At 47.8% G+C, this 25,696-nt stretch overlaps 1 protein-coding gene across 16 annotated transcripts in view; it reads left to right on the forward strand.

Moving 5' to 3' along the window:
• The window catches only part of FGFR2 (fibroblast growth factor receptor 2), a 103,174-nt gene extending 79,332 nt beyond the window's left edge, over positions 1 to 23,842 (forward strand). For 12 of the 16 annotated variants that reach the window (XM_012763636.2, XM_012763639.2, XM_012763638.2 and 9 more), the window contains 9 exons: positions 457 to 608; positions 3,486 to 3,607; positions 6,105 to 6,215; positions 7,687 to 7,877; positions 14,387 to 14,509; positions 15,064 to 15,134; positions 16,769 to 16,906; positions 18,719 to 18,824; positions 22,130 to 23,842. In XM_012763636.2, coding sequence (XP_012619090.2) covers positions 457 to 608; positions 3,486 to 3,607; positions 6,105 to 6,215; positions 7,687 to 7,877; positions 14,387 to 14,509; positions 15,064 to 15,134; positions 16,769 to 16,906; positions 18,719 to 18,824; positions 22,130 to 22,294 — 1,179 coding nt within the window. In that variant the 3' untranslated portion in view covers positions 22,295 to 23,842. Of the gene's footprint in view, positions 1 to 456; positions 609 to 3,485; positions 3,608 to 6,104; positions 6,216 to 7,686; positions 7,878 to 14,386; positions 14,510 to 15,063; positions 15,135 to 16,768; positions 16,907 to 18,718; positions 18,825 to 22,037 lie in introns of all 16 variants that reach the window. The other 4 variants (XM_012763641.2, XM_076009740.1, XM_076009743.1 and 1 more) reach the window with 2 other exon arrangements.
• The last annotated feature ends 1,854 nt before the right edge of the window (positions 23,843 to 25,696 follow it).

Raw genomic sequence — 25,696 nt, forward strand, 5'->3', positions numbered from 1 at the left:
GAGCTATTGTGAAATTTCATAAGCACGTGGCATTGACCCATGATCTATCTGAGCAGGTCTAGGAGGAGATTGATTATTGGGGGAGGGGGGGTGTCTCCAATACAAATACAGGTATAAGTAAAAAGGCAATAATGAACTCAGTGAGGGTTGTCTGCATGTCCTCAGGGACTCTTTGGAGGAATTAGGACAGAAAGAAGACATATTTTGATCAGACATGATATAAACATTTATTTGAAAACCTGACCTTAGGAACATCTAGTTTGGATGAAATCTAGTGCTGCATGGACGGGAGGACAGAGGAATCAGAATCCAGTGGTTTTTATTTCAGTTCATGGCTTTGGCCGGCCCTCACCGCCTTCTTTTCTAAGAATCGATACACTGGCTGGGTTCTCGCAGACTTCCGGCCTTCTCTGGTGGAGCCAGGATTACATCAGGGTCTTTGCATTTTGCATCCAGGTTTCTGCCGAGTCCAGCTCCTCCATGAACTCCAACACCCCGCTGGTGAGGATAACAACACGCCTCTCCTCAACAGCGGACACCCCCATGCTGGCGGGGGTCTCTGAATACGAACTGCCGGAGGACCCAAAATGGGAGTTTCCAAGAGACAAGTGAGTACTTCTACCGGGCATTTCCCAGAAGGGAGACTTAGCTGTACATGGGGTTATCAGATTAACATTTTTTTCTATGACCTTTAATTGCAGAGGTCTTGCTCTGATGATGTCAACATGAGTAAGATTGTGTTTCTAAATAACCAACTCCTGGAAAATAAGAGAATGGACTTTTTTTTTAATAGCTCCTGTAAAGCAGAGCTACTAAGCCCTTTCTGGCCCCCAAACAAGATGGCATTGGTTGCCGTTTTTTAAGTTTCTAGGCAATTCGAACCCAGTCAAATGGACTAAAAATAGAACCCTCCAATTTATAAAACAGATCTGACCTGCTAACTTTTGGTTACTAGAACATGACTGTTCCATGGTTCATTTCTGTGCAGAAATTAGATGCAGAATATAAATTGCCTTAAGGATCTTTACCCAGTGTTGCTGTTTTCTAATGGTTATTAATGTCATGTTGGGCTGAAAATCTTCAAATATGACACCTCATATCTGATTTCTGTGGTCTATAATATTTTAATTATTGGATGACAGAGAGGTGTTATAATCAGATGGTTGGTCAAAGCATGGCCACCTGGGGTTTGTTGATGGCATTGTTGGGAGCTGTGTGTCTCGTGGTCGGGCTTGAAGTCCACATACTTTGGGCTCTGTTGGGCAGGATTTGAGTCCTGGCTGTGCCGGCCAGTGGCTGGGCAACCTTGAGTGAGTCTCCGGATTCTCTGAACTTCACTTGTAAAAAATGAGTGTTGTAATACAGACCTCCCAGGACTGGGCATGATTCTTGGCTCATGCAAATTTCCCTTCCTTTTCCCGTCATATATTGGTAACCTGGGAGCTCTGAACTGCAGACCTCAGCAAGATCCTTGTGCTGGGCACAGAGGCGGTGGTAGCCCTCGTCCTCTAGGCAGGGACCAACCCCCACACCCACCTTCTGAAATGCAGTGTGACGGTCATTGAGGGGCTGTCGGCTCACTTCTGGGGTACTTCTTACAGTAGTTAGAGTCTTAACAGCCTGAAAGTAACGGAAGGTGGAAATTCTGACTATATTTCTGCACCAAATACACTGGAATAAGCTCTTGACTTGCTTATACACAGCTACCCCGTTTGTCTTGACATCTGCAGGAGCTCCCTGGGATTATGTTAGGGAAGTCTTTAATATGCGCTTCTTGTATATACATATGCAAATTTGGAAACACAAAGATAAGCTTTTCCAGAGAGGAGATATGACAAGCTCTATTTGGAAGGGAGAGGTAGCTGTTGTGGCACTTGGGACTTTGAATCACCTGACTTCACATCAGTTTTATTTCCCAACAGCCGATGCAGAGACCCTAATATGTACCGTAAGCTAGAATGGAGTAACTGTATAGACATCAATCAGTCAGAGTGATGATAATTTCCAGCTTATTTGTGTACTATAGTGAAAAGACCATTTGTTCATTCACTCAAGACATGTTTATTGGACACTTACTGGGGAGGCACTAGAGAAAACAAAAAGAATGGTTTCTTCACCTGCAGACTATGGAGAGGGAAAGGGTGTTTCTTGTGAACCCTGCCCGCTCTCGTGTGTGTGTGTGTGTGTGTGTGATTATAGAGGTGGGTTCATGCGCACATTCCTGTGTGTATGTGATTGAATCAGGGAGTTGTGATCATATTTTAAGAAAGTGCAGTTTTAGGCTCCCTTTTTGCCACCTGTGACAGACACCGCAGTCAACAGTGGGAGTCTGTGTGTGCCGACCTCTCAGCTCCCACCCGGGGGTACCCCGAGTGTGGAAAATCTGAGTGCTAAACATTTCGAAACAGCCTTTCACAAACGTAGGTGGAACAGATTTCCAATGAATGAAGGCTATTTAGAAGCAGTTTATTAGATCGGAGGCAGACGTTATACAAAGAAAGGATTGTTATGCTTGTAGTAGCAGGGCAGTGGGACATAAATTAGCCATTTTTCCAATGCAAATGTTTATTTTCTGCCAAGATGTTAAATTTAATTTTGGTTCTGGATAGAAAGAAACAAAATGACCTCAGCAGAGCATACACGGCACCCCGACTCTATGCTGAGCTTTTGCAAGGTGTTGTGTGCTTACCGTAAATACTGTTTACTAATGGCAGTGCAGGACATTGCTGTATTATGCTGAAGTTAAAAAAAACTACACTTATAAGTATTCCAAAGACTTCTCTATTATGTTGATTTCTGAGTTGTCTAAGGATGAAATTTGGCTATTCATATCATGCATATAGAACTTTTACGCTTAGAAATTTAATCTGTTGTGTTCACTTTGGATTTCCTTCATTGTTAATTGTATGTAGTCATAAGGACTTGTAAACTTAGGTCAAAATAATATTCCCCTAATTTATTTGAATTTTTTTTTTCTTTAGTGAAAAATTAGAGATTCCTTAAAATGCTTTTAAGATTCACATCCTGTAACTTGGCAAGGAATGTGACCATAAAATCCATCGGTATTTGAATAATAGTCATTTTAAAGTCCCCACTTTACTGGGACAAAAAAAAAAATAAGAACAGCCTTAACGTTTTTCTTTGAGCCATTCTAAATTACAAATATTTAATTGGCTCAAGATCAAAAGCTCATCGCTGGCACTTAGGAAAGCTGACCACCTCACTAGCAAGGATACCTTCCGTAAAGAAAATAAATCGAGAATACAAATGTGAAATTTAATAGCTGTTCCACTAGTAATTGACATTCTCTAAAACGTCACTAAGAAAATACTCGAGCGTGTGTGTACCCCGAGCCTCATTAGTTCCATATGATAAATACGCAGTGCTTTTGCAAGCCGCTGAAAGATTTTTATATTTGGTTCTGGAATTTCCCTCTCCACACCCCTCACCAGGTGCTTGTGCTAATCCCCTATTTACACGTTTAGGCTGACGCTGGGCAAACCCCTGGGGGAAGGCTGCTTCGGGCAAGTGGTCATGGCAGAAGCCGTGGGGATCGACAAAGATAAGGCCAAGGAGGCGGTCACCGTGGCGGTGAAGATGTTGAAAGGTGAGTGGAGAGGCGGGAGGGGAGAGAGTCTTATCAAGAATGCTCCTTTTGTGGCATGTGAACTCCAGCACCCCAGGGGGTCAGAGAGCACATAGTTGACCTGGAGGTTGAGAAGTGTCCGGTATAAATCAGCATCTTGGACAGACGATTTTTCTTGAGCTTGTGTGTACTTATCAGAAAGAAAAGCCAGTTTTGTTAGAAAGCGGTCTTGCCTCCCGCCCCTTCTAGATGGCCGTGGTTGTTCATTTTCTCTCCATGTTTACGTGCTTAGAAAATATCGACTCCTATGTGATTGGACTTAGATGGGGGTTAGGATGTGGGATGCGGGAGCCAAACCCTAACTTGCAAGTGAAGGGAAATGGGCATTTTTGGAGGCGGCCCGGAGGCTTGGGGAGAAGAACACCTCTTTCGTGTGAGGAGCAGAGTAAACATGACACTGGTCTGGGAGAGCCGCTTGGAAGCTAAGAAGGCACTAACAGGATTGGGTGATTCAGGGTGACACGTGACAGTCACCCTGAGATGGAAACGTGGCATCGCGCTCGTGGGAGCCTGAGCATTTCTGCATTAACCTTCCACCCCTGCTCCATGCCTGTGTCCTAGGAGCTTGAAGACTTTTAACCATTAACTTGTTCCTCCCACAGTATCCTTTTATGAGAAGAGTTATGGGGAACGGTCACATTATAAATCCCACTGCGGGGATCTCAGGCAGGAGACCCCGGGCGGAGCGTTTCCCACGTTCCCAGGCAGGGAGGTCTGACCTTGGGCTGGGGGCACCTGCACGTGGGGGCGCCCCGGGGGCAGCCTTTTTCTCCCCTTCGGGGGTTCTCATGGGATGGTAACCGTCCTTCCCTCTGGGGAAATAGCAGGCTGGAAATAGTCAAAAAGATATTGATTTTTTTAAAGCTATTGATCTGAATGGCTCCCAAGGAAATCTAGGGTGTTTTGAGATGCTCCCCACCTTGGGGCTTGATGCCAGGGAGGCGAACTGTGTTTTCTCACCTGAGGTGTCGTGGCATCACCAACGGAGGCAGCCCCTGGCTTTGTGTCTCTTTTGGCAGAACTTCTGGTTCTGTTAACGGGGCTCACAGCGACTTGGGTATGGCAGAAAGCAAGCTCCGGGGGTTCTCTTTCTCCTGTTGTGCCCAGGCTGGCAGCCTTCCTTTTTAGGATGTAGGAGGACGTTAGCCCCCGAGCCCTTGTGGTGTATTCTTTTTCTGTAGCCAGTGGATGGCTAAGAGCCGGGAGAGAGGGGGACATCCCGTGCCGTGTGTCCACAGTGTGGCTTTCTCCCCGCGTGTGGCGGGGGCTTCCTTCCCCATCCACGCCGCGTACACTTTGCACACACAGTCACGTCGCTCCTCCTTTTGTGTGAAGCCAGCAAGCTCTTTGCCACATGGTTCCTGTCCATGGCCCTATTTCATCCTTTTTAAGTAAGCCAAGTTTTTCCCATACTGAATTCACTTGAAGGGGAAGTGTGGGAAAGAGTCTGGTCACTTACTAGGAGTTAACTATGAGTCCGTGTGGGTAGGGTCTGTGCCGTTCCTGCTGGAAATTACAGAGCAGAGGCTTACGAAACTCTTTTTAGGATGGGAGTCGCAGCGCCCTTCGAGAAGCCACTAGAAGTCGTGGCCCCTCACGTGCTAAGAAGGCACATGCATGCACACCGTGGGCACAGTTATGGGGTGCTCCCCGGGTCCATCTGTGAGCACGCTAAGGGTTGCTAGGGGTCGGGTGAGGAATGCTTGGTCTGGAGAAAGTCTGTGGTGATTTGAAATGTCCCCATCCTTGTTCTCTCTCGCTGTCCTCAGAGTTGCTTTCCGGCACTGTGGAGTTTGATAGGGTTTTCTTTTTTCTTTTCTTTTTTTTTTTTTTTTTTTGAGACAGGGTCTCACTCTGTTGCCCAGGCTAGAGTGAGTGCCGTGGTGTCAGCCTGGCTCACAGCAACCTCAATCTCCTGGGCTCAAGCGATCCTCCTGCCTCAGCCTCCCGAGTAGCTGGGACTACAGGCATGCGCCACCATGCCCAGCTAATTTTTTCTATATATATTAGTTGGCCAATTAATTTCTTTCTATTTATAGTAGAGATGGGGTCTCGCTCTTGCTCAGGCTGGTTTTGAACTCCTGACCTTGAGCAATCCACCCACCTCGGCCTCCCAGAGTGCTAGGATTATAGGCATGAGCCACCACGCCCGGCCTGATAGGGTTTTCTGAGACACTTTAGCTATAGCAGAGGATGGAATTAGTTCACGACCGAGGAAAACATCCCCACACTTGTGACGTTTGCTGGAAAAGAATTGGCCTTCCCATCACAGGGCTGGGTTCTAGACCTCTCTGGGCCTTTTGTCCCTTCACTGATAAAATGAGAGAGATGACTTGGAAAGTCTTTTCTGGCTCTAAGATTCAATTTCATGCTGTTTTAACTAAGTTTTGGGCAACTAACAGGGGAGCCGGTGAGCTCAAGGGTGCGAACTGATTTGCGATGTACCTAATGTTCGTAGATGATGCTACGGAGAAAGACCTTTCTGATCTGGTGTCAGAGATGGAGATGATGAAGATGATTGGAAAACACAAAAATATCATAAATCTTCTTGGAGCCTGTACTCAGGATGGTGAGTAGGAAGAAAAAAATGCTTTTATCCAAATACTCCACCGTTTAACGTTAGAACCATTTTGGAAACAGTCAAGCTTTTAGATCCTGCTCCCAGAGCCCCTCGAGTGCATGTTTAAAGATCTCTTTAAAATGCCCTTAGGAAGATGTTCCAGGCCGGGAACACAAAGGGGACTCTGTGCCTGTACCTGGGGGACTGGGGAAAGGTGGGTGGCGGGCGACTTCTGATTTGAGGGCCTAGAGGGTCCTGTTATTTCTAGATCGTAACCAGGAGGGCGTTTTAGGAAAGTCAGTCTCCTTGTGTTTTTATTTCGTAAGTGCTAAGAGAAATTTCTCAAAATAAGATTCTGCGTTTTGGTTGAGAAGTTCTTCCCTTAAAACAGGGGATTGAGGAACCCACGTCTTGCTTGGACAACAACAGATGGCTGAGCTCCAGGAATAGCTTAAAAGTGGGGAGAGTGGTAGGAAGGGACACTTTCTCTTCCTTAGGGGGGTGAGGCTGCAGCTTATTCCACTGGCTGTTTACTGACACTTCAGGAACCAATTTGACGGTTATTAATAAACTTGAAAATGCCTATCTTTGACTTTGCAGTTTCTCTTTTAGATCTATTCAGGAATCTGCAAACTTTTTTCTGTAAAGGGTGACTGTAGATATTTTAGACTTTTGTAGTCTTTACGGTTTTTTTTGTCACAATGACTCTTTTCTGCCATACCAGTGAGAAAGCAGCCCTAGAAGTACAGAAATGAATGGGCCTGGCGGTGTGCCAATAAAATTTAATTACCCAAACAGGCAGTAGGCAGGATTTGGCCTGCAGGCTGTGGTTTGCCAACTCTGATCTATACCATGCAGAAATTATCGCACATGTGTGCAAGGGAACATGTACAGGAATGTTTGCTACCTACTGTTTGTTATGGCCAAAACCTAGAAGCAAATGCCCATGAGTAAAGGGGAATGGATGAATAAAGTAGGGTGTACTTATAGGATACAATGTGTGTAGCTGTGAAAAGGAATGATCTAGACTTACTTTTATCAGCCTCGCTGGGTTCCAAAAGGGCAATGTATGGGGAGAAAATGGTGTAAAACTCTACCTTTATTGTTCATTTATGTCATTCAAAATAATATTTATTGATACACATACGTATGTAAGATTAGTTAAACTAGAAGGATATACTGGAGGGAGCAAATATTCAATAGCCGCTGCTTCCCAAGAGGGTCAGGAAGAACACTTCAACTGTGTTTTTGTGTATTTCTTAAAGCCTTTGAGGCTGTCATGACCAAGAGTTATTCATCATTTTGGGTAGATTAGGGTGCAGGTTACTCTGTTTGCATGTGTGCTTTTCTGTACATTAAAACTTCTGAAAAGCAACAACAATGAAAAGCATTGGGGTCCTGATAACTAAAAATCCCTCTCCGAGTTGCTGAGGGGCAGATCCTGGATTCTGTCTTAAGGGATTCTCTGCTCCCTCCGCAGGACCACTCTACGTCATAGTGGAGTACGCCTCGAAAGGCAACCTCCGAGAATACCTGCGGGCCCGGAGGCCACCCGGAATGGAGTACTCCTATGACATTAACCGTGTGCCCGAGGAGCAGATGACCTTCAAGGACTTGGTGTCCTGCACCTACCAGCTCGCGAGGGGCATGGAGTACTTGGCTTCCCAAAAAGTGAGTCCTCCACATTCGACTTGGTTGGATAGAATCCAGTTAGAAATGTCTTTGAAGGAAACAGGCAGTTTGGAAATGTGCTCATGTGCTAGATCAAGCCCTTGCTTGTCTTGTGTGACCTGGAAAATATTTGCTGCGTTATTCACGTTCGGGTTTAACGAACTCTGTGAAGCCAGGGAAGCCTCGTAAACCTGTAATGACACTGCAGAGATGTGCAGAAAAGGTGTCTTTCCTTTGAGACAGGGCGAGGTTTGACTCTCGGGGGGATTCAGCTCTCCAGATGGGGGATGGCTTGTTTGGAGGGTGATTTTTGGGGGAGGGGGCTTCATTTGTTTCGTGGTTATTCAGTTTCTAGACATAGACTTTAGGTGTTTAGGGTTTTGAGTTTGATATGACATTAACTAGTCCAAGAATAAAGATCAAACAAAGGTGTATTTGAGCAACATTGAGTCCTGGATGTCTGAGTTTATTTTGATTCATTTGGCAGGTGACCCTCTGTGGTTAGAAGTTGGCCAGGTCCCCTGAGGTGAATTGCCTACATTCCAAGCATGCCACTCACGATGGAACTTTAAACATTTCAGTTATTCTGAAAGGGGTTAGACAGGTGCCCAGATGTCCTGGGGGACATTTCAGATGACCCAAGAGACCCTTCCCTAGCCCCACAGTCCGGGAGGAGAGCTCCGGGACTGCCTGTGGTGGAGCTTGTTCCGGCATCAGGAAGCCCTCGGGTGCCCACACGGGTGGGGTCCTTTGGTAGATATGGACCCTCTGTCACCTGGGGGCCTGGGCTACTTTGAAGGGTCACAGGCTCAGGTCTCCACAGTGAGGCCATGCCAGTTGCATGGGTGAGCAAGGCGGCCCATCAGATCACTGGGAGATCCCAGGGGCCGCTGCACCTCAGTCCCGCTGTCTGGTCATGTAGGAACATGGCCCAGAGCTACCACATGTTCTAGGTTGTTTATTTCTTTTTTTAATTTTTAAAAATTTTTATTTTTAAGAGAGTCCCAAGACTCTCTTAAGACTTTTTAGAATTTTAAGACTTAAAAATTTTTTTCCCTGTAAAAGTTCCCAGTGTTGTATAGGTTTTAGGAAAGTGGTTAAAGCACAGCGTTGGGTTCTGCGATGGTGTGCGTGCACAGACGGGCAGGGCAGATTGCCAGTCCAAAGTCTTTGGCATCCAGAAACAACCAGGCAGCCCCAGAATGTGGGGCGTTTGACAAGATGAAGCCCCAGAGTGTCGGCATTGTGAAAGTCTAAAACGGCCGGGGAGACAGGTCTGGATGAAAGGGGGCTGACCACACAACTGCTAAATGCAACGGTGTGGCCCTGGCTACGATCCTGTGTGTGTGTGTGTGGGGGGGGGTCAGCTCTTACAAAAGGACATTTGTGAACACTTGGAATCTAAATACGGCTGTATAGTATCCCCGATGGTATTACGGCATCAGTGTTGATGTGGGGCAGATGGGAGTGGTATCGTGTTAAGGTAGGAGAGAAATGCTAAAGAATTGGGGTGTGAGGCAGCAGTGATACCTGCAACTCACTTTTAAATGGTTTAGCCATAAAAAATGTTTATGGGGTGTGTGTGTGTGTGTGTGTGTGTGTGTGTGTGTGTGTGTGTGGTGTGTGGAGAGACAGAGAGAGAGAAAGCGTACACAACAAGTCTGGCCAAGGTGACCATCCATTATACTATCCCACCTCTTCTGTAGCTGTGCCATATTCCCGGAGAGGACTGGGGCGGGCAGCCTGTCCGCAGCCGCACGCGTGGACCCTCTGGTCCTGGTCACTCCGTGCGGTGGGGGAAGTCGTCCTGCACCCAGCAGGGCACCACTACTGATGGCCACGGGCTACGAGTGCCGGCCTGGTCATTTCGCACAGTTCTTCAACACACGTTCCCAGGGCAATGGGTCCCTCAGGCTGTTGGTCCGGGTGTCTGGTGAGGAGACTGGAGTGGACAGTCCTTGATCTCTTGGGACAGAGACAGTAGGTGGGTGGGTGACAGAAGGAGAGATTGACAGTGAACGTGAGGATGAAAATAAGTATGTAAAAGAAAAATTGAGAAACGTGCTGTGGAGGAGACAAACAGTGGGACGAGGCCCTGCTCACCTGGGGCCTTGAAGACCCAGGCGAGGACCCTGGACTTTCACTGCTGGGGGGAATGATGGGGCCGAGTTCCTGCAAAGGTGACTGTGGTTGGGGCTGGGCTGTGGGTATATGGGGCCAAAGACACCGAGAGAAGCCAGTAGGTTGGTGTTTGATGCGTGTTGCCATCGGGATAGTTAATGGATCCATGAGGGATGAGGGAGAGAAAGCGAGATCAAGTGTGACGTCCAGATTTCTAGCTCCAGGAATTGGATGGTGGCACAGCTTCCCAGGATAAAGGAGGATTTGGAATGGGGGCGGGGCATGGGGCATAGATGGTGGAAAATCCAGAGCTCGTTTCGAACATATCTGGGAGACACTCAAGGGAACATGTCAAGCAAGAAGCTGCAGGCTGCAGCTCAGCTCCCGGGGCTGGGCTGAACATCTGGGAGCTGGCACAGGTGGTGTCATTTTAAGCCATGGGAATGAACAAATCACCTGGGGAGCAGCTTAGAAGGGGACAAAATAGAAGCCCGAAGTCAAACCCTAGGTAAACTCAGATGCAGAGATTGGCTAGTGTGTGTGCAGGAAAGAAATAGCAGTGGAGGCTGAGCAGGAGCAGTCTGAGAGGGGAGAAAGCCGGGACGAGGCTCCCAGGGAGGAGGGAGCGGCAGGTGCCCTCATTCTGCTCAGAACAAGGAAGGAAGTTGTTGGGTCCAGCCCTAGAGCCAGTGGTGGCCCGCCAGCCCCGAGGACTCTGCGATCCTGCCTGTTCTGGAGCTGCTCAGTGTGGCAGAGAGAGAAGTAAGAGTCAGACAAACTTTTTGAAATGGGGCAAATGAGTGTATTAATATTTTAGAATGGAAGAATGGAAGTGCCCTTACTAGTAGTGGTATGATAGTGGTAATTATTGTTATCATTAGGTACTAACTACTTTTGGAGAGCGTGACGTCTGCCAGGCAAGGAGGCGGGCACTTGACATATAGTACCTTACGTACCCTCAGAACAACTCTGAAATTGGTGGCATTAGGGTCCCCATAGTATGGGTAAAGATGCTGAGGACTGTCAGGAAGTGACAGCAACCTTTGAGCCCAGATGTGCCGGAATCACTGTTTTCGCTGCTGAGATGGGGACATGGGGGTCCACAAGGTGAAGTGGCTGGTCCCAGACCTAGGCCTCCCGGTCCTCCACCCGCTGTCCCCTGCTCGCAGGTGACCCCTGCCTCTCTCTGGACCAAGGCAGGACCATGAGATTCCCCGTGCTGGAGGCTTTGTGCAGTAGCCCAGCATGAGCTCGTCACCTCCACTTGGCATAAGAGCCCAAGTTGAGAGGGATATCACATGGCTTTGGGGCAGTGACTGGTTCCAAAGCCCCTTGCTAGATGCCACCTGCAATTAAGGACCTAGAGTAGGTTTTAAACTAGTGGTACATGAAGATTTTAAGAATGGTCCCCTTGGGAGGAGCCTGCTTCCAAAACTGGAGGGTTTATTCTTCAAGGAGGAGAACGAAGACCAAGGGAAAAGGTCAGATCCTGGCCTTACCAGGTATGAGCCATACCCATCCTCTCACAACAGGGAGTTGTGGGCTTGTTAGAGGCTGGCTTCCTGGAAGGAGAGGGCAGACAACTATTAAGTGCACTGTCACCGAGGTTGTGTAACTATGAAGTCAGCTCAATGGGCATGGACTGCCGCAGACTCTGCTCAGCACCAGGCATGGTGAAATGAACATGCCGTGTCTGAACTCAGGCAGCTTTTGGTGGTGTGTGAGTTTGTGTGGGGCGGGGGAAGGGGGTGTAGACAGATAAGTAAAGAAATGCTGTGGTATATACAGTAACACAATTAGGTAATGGGGTATTTGAGCCTTACACAATTTATAAAATCTCCAAAGCACATTAATTTTTCTTTTTTAACCAAATCCCAAACCCAATTAAACCTCCAAAGTGTTAAACCTGAGCAAAATTTTTTAAAAGGAAGCCTCAGCTTCTCCATTTGTAAAATGGGTCTAATAATCCCCAACTCATAGGTTGCCATGGGGATGCAATGTGATCTGCCATCCAGGGCACCCAGCACACTGTCTGTGTCACAGGGTGTTAGTCTTCACTCAGCAGCCAGCCATTGACCTTCATGGATAGAAAAATGGAATCCCAAACTGTCCCGGGCCCCGATTACACGACAGGGTCAGCTCTCTGTGCTGGAGAACAACTCGGGTTTCTGTGGATGACGGGATTTGGCTTGCCTTTGCCTACTTTCTTTTTCTTGGTTATTGGTTCCAAGTCTCCTCTCATTCAACCCAGGGGGCGGGCTTTGGTGTTTCCTAGCGTCCTGGGATGAGGGATCGTGCGAGATTCTTCTCTTGCTGAGAAGGTGGTGGCGGTGGCCGTGGGCGGCGTCTCGGTCCGAGCTGGGCCCGGTGCGTGGTCCGAGCGAGGTGCGTGGGAAGCGCCTTCTGCTGACCACACAGCCTGCCAGACGCACGGGGCTCGTGCCGGCGGGAACACGCCACCGGGAGAGTTTGGCCCGGGGCTTGGAAGTTCAATTTGAGGGGCCCTCCCAAACTGGGAACGGGGCTCTCGCCCCAGCTGAGCCTCCCGGCGGCGTCTGGGAGCTCTCACGTTTCCTGCTTCCAGTCTGGCCAGAGCAGGTGTGCTGGCGAGGCTTTCCTGCTGCCCGTTTCTGCTCTCAGCCCCTGTGGCGGGCACGGAAGCGTGTGGACTCAAGGATCAGCTGGGGCTGGGGCAGAATAAAGTAACTCCTTATTTATATTTCAGGGATTGCTCACCTTGCTTCTTTTTAAATTGGCCATTTCTTGGAGTGTCTGAGACCAGCCCCATTTCAGCCTTGTCGAGTGGATTGATGAGACTCTTTGCTTCCTATGCTAGCCAGCCTTTGCCAGCGGCCTGTGTAAACGCTTTCGATGGGGGTATCTGCTTACTTCTGTACACCTTACTGCTTCCCAAAATAGGGGGTGATGACTTAGGACCCCAGTTACCACGTGCCATGATGAAATCTCCGTATATTAACGCGTAACTAAAACACAGCCGCGTACGAAAGCATATCATTTGTAGAAAGGAAAAACGAAAGTCCTAATACCTAGACCTTTTTGAGACCAAAGAGTGTCAGGGTGATAAGTTAGTTGCTCTGTAGCTAGCATTCCAGCATTTAGTCCTGATGTACGGGACAAACACAGGCTGAGCCCTCTGTGTGGGCCAGGTGTGGTGACAGCGTGGACTGAGAGTACGGATAGATGGGCATTGGTCATGGGAGGCCCAGGAAGGGGCAGGATCGGTTATTTCAGAAACACAAGCGTGGGAAGCGCAGAAGGTGCCATAGGGTTTGGAAGCACGGAGACCCGCTAGCAGGCAGTGTGGCAGGCCATGGGGCAGCGGTGGGCACTGATGACCGCCTGGACTGAGGGATTAGCGGTGGGAGAGCAGTAGAGGGGACAAATTGGAAGGCACTTGGAGTTGAAGTGAGCAGGACCCGGGAGGAGAGTGAACAGTGCCGGCGCACGCCTCTCTGATGAAGAGAGACAGAGAGGGTGAGAATGAAAGGAGTAGAAACCTGGCATTTGAGGTGTCAAGGGGACATCAATGTGGGAATGTCCCGTAGCAGTTGGTAATGAAAACCGGGGTCTCAGGAGAGAGGTCAGGATGGAGTTTGCAGATACATGAATGCGTCTAAGAACTGACACCATCTGAGGATACAGGGAAATACACACATGTAATGGGGCGGCTGCTCTGTTTGTAGGCTCGGAGGAGGAGGGAGCCCGCCAGGGTCCGAGAGGGCTGGTGGGAGGGGGAGAGGGAGAGAACGAGCTGGGAGGAGGGGATGGGGCAGAACTCGGCACAGGGCCAGGTTTCAAAAATAGGCAAGAAGGAAACATCGAGGGCTGGAAGAGGCCGGGTGGGCCTAGCAGTTGAGAGGTTCCCCGTAAACTTTAGGAGGGGCCGGGATGGCAAACGGGCTCGAATGTCTGAGAAGCGACCGGCGGGTGAAGAAGATGGGATGTTGGAATTTAACCAACTCTTCTGGTGATTTGGCTATAAAGGCCAGGAGAGTGTGTGTTGAGATAAAAGATTTTAGGATGATCTAATTTGCATCTGTATGTGCCTGAAAGGAGTCCACTAGGATGGTCGGGCAACTGCAGAAGAGGGAGTGGGGTTATTTAGTCTACCTTTGCTCTTCACAGTGATTGCTGTATTCATTTATTCACTCATTTTTTTTATTAGAAAACAAGTGTGGTGATCTAGGCTCCTGGGTGCTCCCAGTTGACCAGCTTAATCTTTTGGCCACACTATGTCTCTCACACTACAACCAGTTTTTGACATAAGCTGTATTTGCTGTCTGCATTTTAAGAAATGAATATATTTTCTTTTTGTCCTGGAAGGGCTTTAAACTTAGGTCTTTCTCGGCCTTGTTTCTCAATTTCAGTGTATTCACCGAGACCTAGCCGCCAGAAATGTTTTGGTGACAGAAAACAACGTGATGAAAATAGCCGACTTCGGGCTGGCCAGAGACATCAACAACATCGACTATTACAAAAAGACCACGAATGTAAGTCTGGGGCGCGTTGCGGAGGGAGGGGCGGGGTGGGCGCGGAACGTTCCAGGAAGAGAGGCCGGAGATGCGGAGAGGCGGACGGGACTCGTGAGGGCCCCTTCCTGGGTTTTTTGTTGCTTTATTCTTCGTATACTCTCAATAGGCAAATTTAGGCTCTATCTAAGATAATTTTAGTAAATGGGAAACACTCTTACATACAGAATAACCAGCAGCCTCTAGGATTTTCTTCCGGCTCTTGTCAAGAACCTTCAAGGCAAAGATGAGAGAGCTTGGAAGTCACTGGGTTAATTTTTGCCTGCAAGTTGGTGAAGGAATGTCTGTGTGCTGCGGAGATGGCCGATAGCGAGACTCCAAGGGGGTGGGTTTTATTAACGTCCCCAGATCTGTGCATCTCACGCATTATGTAGGGTCCTAGATGGAGCTTTTTGCTGTTCTAACAACTGACTGCTTAAAAACCACCTAAATGTCAGCTCTTAAGCAGGGCCGGGACCTGTTGAGCCTGCTGAAAAACCTGTTATTGGTTTTCACCTTTTCTCCTCCATCTGCAGGGACGACTTCCAGTCAAGTGGATGGCCCCAGAAGCCCTTTTTGATAGGGTGTACACGCACCAGAGTGATGTGTAAGTAACTCCGTTTCCTCTGGCTTCTGCATGGGCTTGAGTTGCAAAAAATATTGTATGTTCTTTGCCCTTCTTCATTCTTCGGTGGCTGCCGCATTTCATACGTGCCTAGGAGGCGCAGGAGCAGGCCTGAGAAAGGACGGATTTTATGGTAGGCTGGTAACCAATGCCCTGTCACTAATCTGCCTGGCTTCAAAGAGCACGGGAGGTGGAACCGCTAACCTCCTCCTGCCAGAGCGGAAGTCCCCCCCGAAAGTATTCACGGATGTGCGGCTACAAAGCTGCTATCTATTTTGCCAAGCTCTTGGCGTGTTCTTCACCTCCTTCAAGAAGTAATCCTGAAACTCTTCCTTCTCAGGGGCGATTTGTCATATGTCCCCCAACCCACGTTTGTCCTTCAAGGGTGAAGCTGAGTGAGGCACAGTCTGCTGGGATGGACTCCACGGGGTCTGCTCACTGTGTTTATCCTTCCAAAAAAAAAAAAAAAAGCCTGGTCTCGTCTTAGCATCCTTGATAACATTCTAGAAATACGGTAGAGATTATGTAACACTTCTGTTATGATATACTTAAAAACACTATTAGGGTCAGACTGCAGCGGGTTTTTTTAGTTTTGGAAATTCAGTTGAAAGATGTTATCATTGGGAGAAGTGGGGTCAAAGTTGCTATGAGTCTATAATTATTCCAAAGGAAAATGGTTTTTGGAAAAAAATCACTTGAGCTATTTTTTATTTGTGTGAGTAGGAGGATTTCTGCAGTCAGCATTGATTCTCTGCTACCGCAGTTGCTGCCCTCAACCCTGGAGAGGAGACATTGTGACCCCATTTTTGCAGTGAGCAGACTGAGGCCCAGAGGCTCTTTCTGCCTGTGCTGTGCGGCTGCTTCTGCTCTGTAACTTTACTGCTGAAATTCCCCGCCTTGAGTCCAGGAGGGCGAGTTTCCAGAGCGCCCACGACATAGTGGACTCGGGTCCTTTGCTTTGAGCATCCCAGGGATTGAGTCACCTGAACCAGGCCCAGGAAGTCCGGCTGTGGGTCTCTGAAAAGTCAAGTGTAGATCGTGCCCTGGGAGATGTTTTCAGTTTCTGTTGCGGGAAGCTCCTCTGGGGCCAGGGTTCCTCCCCACCGTCCCCAGCCCTGTGCCGACTGCCTTGGCCTCCTAGGGAGCCTCGGGACCCCAGTGCAACAGGGGCTGCCCCGGCCATGCAGGGCAGCTCTCACCTCGCAGTCCGGGCTCGCTAGCCTTGCTCTGCCCACTGCCCGTCCAGGTGGATCACAGCCCTTGGGGCAGGCGCGCAGGGAGCTGCAAGAGTTGGGAAGGAGCATAGAGGGCTTTGAAACTTAGAAATCGACATCCTCGCATCGCTAACACCGCATTTAAGACGAGCAACTTCATTTTAGAGTGATGGCGGTTTGACTTTTTGTCTACAGATGGAAAATTCCATTGGAACATCCCATGTTGTCATTATTTGGGGATGCTTTTTGTGGGGCAGGAAAGGGCATGTGGGGTGAGCTGCAGGAGGGCTCATTTGTCTTTGAACTTAAGAAGCCAGTGGATGTTTATTTTCTTAACTGGGCATGTTTGGGTTCCTGCGATTCAGATGGGTTAGTGATGTTTGTTTTCTCTCTTCCTTGCAGCTGGTCCTTTGGGGTGTTAATGTGGGAGATCTTCACTTTAGGGGGCTCGCCCTACCCAGGGATTCCCGTGGAGGAACTGTTTAAGCTGCTGAAGGAAGGACACAGGATGGATAAGCCGGCTAACTGCACCAATGAACTGTAAGGACCGTTGTTGGACGCGCCACGCCAGTAACGCCTGCCTGACTTAGCTCCGTTTTCCAAGGCCCCCCAGTTTTCTGCACATGCTCTAAGAAGAATCGCTGAAGCTTTCTGGGCTCAATCCCGGAACTGAGCTACGTAGCTACACTGACAACCGTTACCTGTCCCAAAAGAAAGAACGCCTCTCGGAGGTGTACGGAGCTGGCTTTAAATCAGAGGGGGTCCAGCCGCCCAGCCGAGGGCTCCTGACTCCTGGCAGGGCCAGTCGGAGTGGCCTTCCTGTCACTGTGCTGTGCTTGCTGTGTCCCCACTCAGAGTGGCAGGAAGACACGTGGTCAGGAAACCAGCTAGAAAGCCACAGGGCTGCCCCTGCACAGTATGGGATTCAGGAACGGATGAAACCTGTCCTTACTGGTCGTGTTCTCCCCATCGGGCGAGTGGGGAGAACGGGTGTTTCCAGAGCTTTCTTTGACCATTGCAAATTGCCATTACAGATTGGCGTCTACCACATTTCCTCGGAGTGAATGAACTAGCGTCTGGTTACCTGTATTTCACCCGTATTTTAGCACAGAGAATTAAAAGTTTGTCCAGCTGCCCTCCTTAGAGTACCAGATCTGCCTATAAAACCGTGAGCTGGTTTCTAGAAAAACCTACCTCACACTTTTAAGTGGGGTTATGCTGAGTTTGTGACGTGTGCCCCGTGCGGTAGAACGGTGCTTTGAGAGGAGTCTCTCCACACCCCCCCCAAGATTAACTGAGAACAGCGATTGTCCCAGAGACTGCAGCCCATTGTGTGGTGTTTCACGGGGATTTTACACCCGTAATCCCATGAGTGCTTTTTGGTGTACAGTGGACGTCTGATGAATGGCCACACTTTATAGTATATTATATAAAGGCACTTATTGTGCTCTTGTCATTCCCATTGCTTTCCCTGACACGGAGGGTCTGTCGAAACCCACAATCAAGATAAGGCCTGGGAACGCAGGCCTGAGGGTTCAGCAGGAAGTCAGTGTACAGCCCAGCGGTGACAGATTAATTCATAAAATCCTTACCTTAAAGCCGTGGTTTTCAAACTTTATTTATTTATTTTTTAACTGAAGAACCTTTGTTAACTAGAATTGCTAAGACAAAACCCCAAGTGTCAGGCAGATAGTGCCAGAGCTGCTTCGGTCCAGGCAGGGGTGTTTGGGGAGGGGAGACTGGAGACCAGAGCGTGATACCAGGCCGGGTGTGGTGGCTCACGCCTGTAATCCTGGCTCTTTGGGAGGCCGAGGTGGGAGGATCCCTTGAGGCCAGGAGTTTAAGACCAGCCTGGGCAAGAACAACACCCCGTCTCTACTAAAAATAGAAAAATCAGGCAGGCGTGGTGGCATGCGCCTGTAGTCCCAGCTACTCGGGAGGCTGAGTCAGGAGGATCGCTTGAGCCCAGGAGTGTGAGGTTGCTGTGAGCTATGATGACACCACTGCACTCTAGCTGAGGTGACAGAGTGAGACCCTGTCTCAAAAAAAGATGGTGTATCATTGTGTTATGTCATACGGTTACATGGATACCAGTGAAAAACATACAGACACATCTTTATTGGTGACATAGATGACTTCCTGAAACATTTTGGTAAAGTGATGTTTTTGTGACTCAAAGTGCCTTTCAGAGGAGCCAAGCAGGGAATTTTTGGGGAAAGTGTACACCCCCTAATGTAGTTGACTGGAAGGTTCTGATGCATTTTCCTAATTTAGGTCACATCTCCATATTGCCTGTTGAAACTGTCTGTAGCCAGGTACCTGGTACTTAAAAAATTAATCCATTTTCTCCAGGTATATGATGATGAGGGACTGTTGGCATGCAGTGCCCTCCCAGAGACCCACGTTCAAGCAGCTGGTAGAGGACTTAGACCGGATTCTCACTCTCACGACCAATGAGGTAAGACCCTCCTTCCAGAAGCCAGTTGTACCGGGAGACAAGCATTGCTTTTTGCATACAAGCGCCCTGTTGGTTTTTGGCTGGAGTCTGGGGTATAGTTTATCATTTTTCCAAAGGGGGTCAGACACAGTTAAACTATGTGTTCCTCTCAAATCATGATTTTTCTCAGAACTTCATTTTGTGAGTTCTGACTCATGAAACCAAAGACTGAGGACATACCGGCGGCTGCCCTCACTGTAGCTGGTGGTGGTGTGGGTGTGTTAGGAGAGTGGGGAAGGGGAAGAAACGTTAGGTTGCAATGTTTTGGCGTGCGTGGGAAGGAGCTTGGATTTGTGTGCTAGTTCCATCCTGCGGCCTGGTCGTTAGTGGGTGAGCTGATGATATTCCGATTGGATGCAATGAAGCTCTCTAATTCCAGCTTCTATATAACACGACACTGTTCTCTGTGATCCTGTCTGGTAATGGTTTGTGGCTTGTAGTCTCTTTCCATGTATATGTAATAGTTTTCTACAATGAATGACTTATATGATTTTTAAGTGAAAACTTGTACCTTTTGTTAAAATATTTATTTTCTATAAAATATTTATAATCTTGGCCAAAAAAAGAAACCCTGAAATGGGGTCCGAATTCAGCCCCCATGTCAGTAGCTACTTCAGTATGCAGATAGAGTAGCTTTTATGATTATGGAAAGTATATGTACCCCGGCCAGGAAAGGGGAAAAAAACCCATCAAGTCCAGTAAAACCCACGGCAGAAAGAAATTGTTAATGGATGAATTTGGGGATGTTTAATGAGGATGCAGAACGGTGTTCCTTTATACAGGGGGAAAAAAAAAGCCAAAACCACACAATTGTCTCAATAATGAAAAAGGTTAAGGTGTCCCAAATATTTTAGAAGGAAGATAATACACTTAATTTCTGATTTAAAAAATTATTTTAAAGTGATTTTAAAAAAAAAAATCAAATGTAGTGATATCAAGCCTCAACCCAGCAACTTTATCTTGTGCGTCTCACTGTGGCTTGGGCTGGATCAAGGGAGAGATTGCATTTAAATGAACACAGCTGACCTTCAGAAGTTGAAAGGAAAGGAACAGTTCAAGGGGGGGAAAAATCCTAACTTTCTTCTTCTGCCAAAATTGTTGTTTCCAGTATAAGTTCTTTTAACCCTAGACTTGGAATCCATTGATATCCCTATTTTTTCCTATCAGATCTGAAAGTTTATGGCTTCATTTAGAAACTGGGGAAAGCACTAAAAGTCTGTTTTAATGACCCCACGTCTGTGCTCAATGGGACCTATTTATATATTTACATTTAACGTGGGTCCGTTCATACTCAAATTTGTATCTAGCATCCTAAAATAAAATAGCAGAATGCCATATTGTCTAACGGATATAAAAATCGAAGTTTCTTTCCTTCTGAAAATCATTACCATATGCTCGAGAAAAATGGTTCCATTTAGGACAAAATTTCATTTTTATCATTGTAAGCAAAAAGCGCTCTTTTGATGTGGTGGGCGTGTTTGTTTCCAGTTGTGTGGTTCATGCTGATGTTGTTGGAACTGACACATCCCCCTTCTGCGATGGGGACTCTTTCTCTTGCCAACCCTGGTGATGAATTATAGTGGGGTTTTGTTTTGTGTGTGTGTGTGTCTCTTAAAATGCGTAGTTGCCAACATTCCGTGGGCTCCTTTCTGATAACACTGAGGCCGTTTGTGCTGTGGTCTGCACTTTTTGCCCTCCTCGCTGCAAAACCACACTGCAATGAGTCGTTGGCTGCACGTGTGAGCAGAACCTTCCCAAAGTGCTAGCCTCGCTGAGGCAGTGGAGACCCAGAAGTCCCCCAGTTTAGAAATCTGTTCCTAGCTTCAGAGCACTGGCCAGTCAGTGCTTCCTGTAAAGAGCCAGAGAGTGACTATTTTCGGCTCTGCCATGGTAGCACAAAAGCAACCACAGGCAACGTGTAAATCAACGTGTGTCTGTGTTCTAGTAAAACTTCATGGACCCTGAAATTGGAATTTGATATGAATTTTGTATCGTTTTAATACCGCAAGATATTCTTCCTCTTTTAATTTTTTTCAACCATTGACACGCGTTAAAAGCTATGTGCAGGCCGGGCGCGGTGGCTCACGCCTGTAATCCTAGCACTCTGGGAGGCCGAGGCGGGCGGATTGCTCAAGGTCAGGAGTTCAAAACCAGCCTGAGCGAGACCCCGTCTCTACCATAAAAAAAATAGAAAGAAATTAATTGGCCAACTAATATATATAATATGAAAATCAGCCGGGCATGGTGGCTCGTGCCTGTAGTCCCAGCTACTCGGGAGGCTGAGGCAGGAGGATTGCTTGAGCCCAGGAGTTTGAGGTTGCTGTGAGCTAGGCTGACGCCACGGCACTCACTCTAGCCTAGGCAAGAAAGCGAGACTCTGTCTCAAAAAAAAAAAAAAAAAAAAAAAAAAAGCTATGTGCAGCCCGTGGGCCATACAGAAACAGCCTGCGGGCCCTGGCCCTGCCAGACCCGAGTCGGGGCAAGTGTCACCCTGGGGCGATCCGGTGATGCTTTGGGGAGCAGAAAAGACCTTCCGAATTTCAAACCTTCAAAACTCTGAAACTTAACCTCTATTTTCCTAAACTCTCCTTTAATGGCCCATTATGGATTTAACATACATGAGTCCGCCCAAGCCTTTTTTTGAACCTGTTTACATTTTCAACTCAGAGAGCTTCTGAGAGTAATGAGTTACATCTGTTAAATTACCCACCGAATGAAGGCGTATTCCCTTCAATTACCCAGGAAACTGTAATAGTAAAATGTAATTCAGAAAATGAATATTCATGGACTCAACTGCTTAAAGGGGTCCTGGGGACCCACAGCGGTTTTGGGTGCACGAACTTGAAGCGTGGGCTCGGCGAGGAGGTGTACAGGGAGCGGGTCATTTAGGTCCCCGTGAGGGGGCTTGCCCGCCCGGGCCCTGCAGTGCAGCAGGTTGTCTTGTTCTCCGCTTGCCAGTAGTTTATTCTTGACGGATTCTATGAGAAAAGTTGAGGGAAGCCTGGCGTAAATAACTGGGCTGGGGTCTTGGGAGGTCTCTGTGGAAGTCGGGGGGCCGGGTCTCCGTCGGCCTTCCAGGGGTGCCCCGCCCTCCCCCCCCCCCCCCCCCGCCTCTGATAGCATCATCTCAAGAGCCTGTGTTTGAAATCAAACTCTTCTCTTCCCTTCTTTCAGGAATACTTGGACCTCAGTCAGCCTCTTGAACCGTATTCACCTTGTTACCCTGACACAAGATGAAATAAAACGTCTCTCTTCCCTTCTTTCAGGAATACTTGGACCTCAGTCAGCCTCTCGAACAGTATTCTCCTAGTTCCCCTGACACAAGGAGTTCTTGTTCTTCAGGAGATGACTCTGTTTTCTCTCCAGACCCCACGCCTTACGAACCATGCCTTCCTCAGTATCCACACAGAAACGGCAGTGTTAAGACATGAGTGAGCGTGTCCGCCTGTCCCCAAACGGGGCAGCGCCAGGGACCGGCCTGCGCTGAGCAGGGAGGCCGCGCCTCCCAGAGCTTGTCGTCTCCGCTTGTATATATGGATCAGAGGAGTAAATAATCGGAAGAGTAATCGGCACATGTGTAAAGATGTATACAATTGAAAACTTGCAGTCTGCACCAGGAGAAGAACGCTTCTGGGCGGATGGACCGCCACAGGCCACCACGCTGCCCTCCGGCCCGCCCCGGACACTGGCTGTGGACCAGTCGGACTCAAGGCAGACGCCCCTGCTGCCTTCCTTGTTAATTTTGTAATAATTGGAGAAAATATATGTCAGCACACATTTACGGAGCACAAATGCAGTATATAGGTGCTGGATGTATGTAAATATATTCAAATTTATGTATAAATATATATTATATATTTACAAGGAATTATTTTTTGTATTGATTTTAAATGGATGTCCCAATGCACCTAGAAAATTGGTCTTTCTCTTTTTTTTTTTTTAAATAGCTATTTGCTAAATGCTGTTCTTACACAGAATTTCTTAATTTTCACCGAGCAGAGGTGGAAAAATACTTTTGCTTTCAGGGAAAATGGTATAACATTAATTTATTAATGAATTGGTAATATACAAAACAATTAATCATTTATAGTTTTTTTTTTTTGTAATTTAAGTGGCATTTCTATACAGGCAGTGCAGCAGACTAGTTAATCTATTGCTTGGACTTAACTAGGTATCAGATCCTTTGAAAAGAGAAATATTTACAATATATGACTAATTTGGGAAAAATGAAGTTTTGATTTGTTTGTGTTTAAACTCTGCTGTCAGATGATTGTTCTTAACGCCCCCCCACACCCCCTACCTCCCCCAAATCCCCACCAATGCCCATGGTAAAAGGACCCGTTAATAGGAAGGTGTTTCGTTTTGTATGCAGGTCTGTCTTTGGGCCAGTGCGACATTTAACTGGACTTCTCGAGACAAAATGGTACCAGTGTCCTCTTTAAAAGATGCCTTAATCCATTCCTAGAGCACAGGCTGAGATGATAGCGCGTGCACTTCTCCCCCGGGTTGCACATTAATCAGATTAGCCTGTATTCTCTTCAGTGAATTCTGATAATGGATTCCAGATTCTTTGGCATTAGAGAAGCCTTTTAGGATCTTCAAGTCCCATCACAGAAAATGGAAACTCAAAGTTGTTCTGCTGATAGTGTTGGGGGGATGCTTCCATTTTTTTTTTTTAAGGGATTGCTTCCATCTGATTTTGGTAGGACCTCTCCCAAATATCCCTCCTAACACCTACGCCAGAGAGAACATCGCCGTGTCGTCCATTCTGTATTAAAGTATTGTGTTTTGCTTTCGAAACACCCACTCACTTTGCTATAGCCATGCGACATGAATGCAGATGACACTGATTTTACGTGTTACAAAATTGGAGAAAGTATTTAATAAAACTTGTTAATTTTTATACTGACAATAAAAATGTTTCTACGGATATTAATGTTAACAAGACAAAATAAATGTCACGCAGCTTATTTTTTTAATCCTCGTGTCCTACCGGATGGTTTCCTGTGCTCCTAGGTGGTGACTGGGCGTGGTTTGCCAATGAAGGAGAGGCAGATCTGGAAGGGCGGGGCGGCTGCCTGCAGGGGGATTGGCCAAGGCCAGCAGGAGGTGGGGCAGGTTGATCCAATGGAAAATCAGAATCGGTTGGTCCAAGCCAGGTGCCCTCAAACTACAGCACGCAGGCCACATGCCACCCACCTAGGACATATATTTGGCCCGCCAGGTGTTTTTGCCACCACTGCCTGTCCTGCTTAGCAGCCGACTCGTCCTGGGCCCACAGTGTGCACTCTCTAATGGTCTGAGGGACAGTGAACTGGCTCCCTGTTTAAAAAGTTTGAGGACCCCTGGTCCAAGTCCTCCCTTGGTTGCTTACTGGAACCTCAAGGAGTTATTGTTCCTTTCTGAGCCCTCCTGCTCCCCAGAGGATCCACATGGGAGACAGCTTTGCCAGCAGAGAGGTGTCGAATAGGAGAGATGTTCGAACTCTCTGGATTCTGGGGATCATGAAACCTTCCAGGCTGGTTTCCTCATGATGTACGGAGGGAAGGATTGGCTTCAGATTTTCCAAAAGAAAACTTGGACACATTTTAAAATAATATTTCTTTTCATCCCACCGAGCATCTGACCAGGGCAAGGGATATTTGCCTGTCAGTTAACAAATGCGAATCTGACTCTTGAGGCTCCCTGCTGGCCGGTCTCATCAGCACCAGGAAAGGGGAGCAAAACAGGCTGACTTCGGCACCTCAGCCTGCACATAGAACCTTCCGGGGCTGTAGGCAGTCAAACAGTGCTGTCCTTGGGTCTTTGACGTGCTTGAGGCCATCAGTGGTGGAGTGAGGTCTCCAGCCATCAGCAGAGTGGCCTCCAGTCCTGGTTCTGTGTTTGCCAACCTCCTGTGCTTCTGTTCCTTATTATGAATAGTGGAACAGGGCTCTAATCCCACCAAAAGAATGTTATTAGAAAAATAGGGCACGTGTAGGGAAGCTGCCTAAAAAGTGTCACCTGTTAAGCAGGAGTGTACGCAGGTGTATTGAAAGCAAGGCTCAGGGTCTGGGCTGGTTCTCTGCGCAGACCACAGTGTACATTCCCTACTTCAGAGACTGAAGGGCAGTTTATGGCCTTGACGGTGTAGATTATAATGGGAGTAAGAACTGCTATATCTCTTGCCCATTTCAGGGAGGTGAGTGGGCAAGATTCCTAAACTAGCTGTTGACTATTTTCATTCTTGAATTATCTGGAAGGAGATGTTTGTCATGAAGGGAAACAAGGGAGTATGGTACCTGAAGACAGGAAAGACAGTACCTTCCTTTTTCTGAGACCTGTCCCAAGTGACCATACACAGGCAGGGGTTGGTACGCTTTTGGCCCTCCCCATCCCTACCCCCAAGACCTAAGGAAAGCCTTGGGAGTTAGTTGAACCACATATGAGTGTCATCAGGTCACGAGATTGGTTCATTTGTGAAGAACCACAAGACGATAGACATCTTGGATGGGCAGTGCCTGGGCCCTGCTGTTTCCAACTGGGAAGGGCACATTCAAGAGGCTACCTCGAATAGTCCAGCCGGTGGTGGTGTCTGGCACGATGAGGAGGCAGTAGAAGCAGGGTGGAGGAGCAGCACCTTCAGGGGAGTTCTGTGGCTTCTAGGGGAACAGGGTACCCCCATCCACCACTCAGTCTCTCCATCCCTCCCTGGGCTCCTCAGGGATCTTCTCCGCATCTGATCTTGCGGGAAGTTCCTTAGCCCCACACACAGGAAATTAAATATGCGCTTACAGTAAAATGTAAACTTGAACAGCTGACTTGAACAGCTACGGATTGAGGACCCAGCCACC

This window comes from Microcebus murinus, chromosome 14, assembly GCF_040939455.1.
Source record: "Microcebus murinus isolate Inina chromosome 14, M.murinus_Inina_mat1.0, whole genome shotgun sequence".
Classification (NCBI taxonomy): domain Eukaryota; kingdom Metazoa; phylum Chordata; class Mammalia; order Primates; family Cheirogaleidae; genus Microcebus; species Microcebus murinus.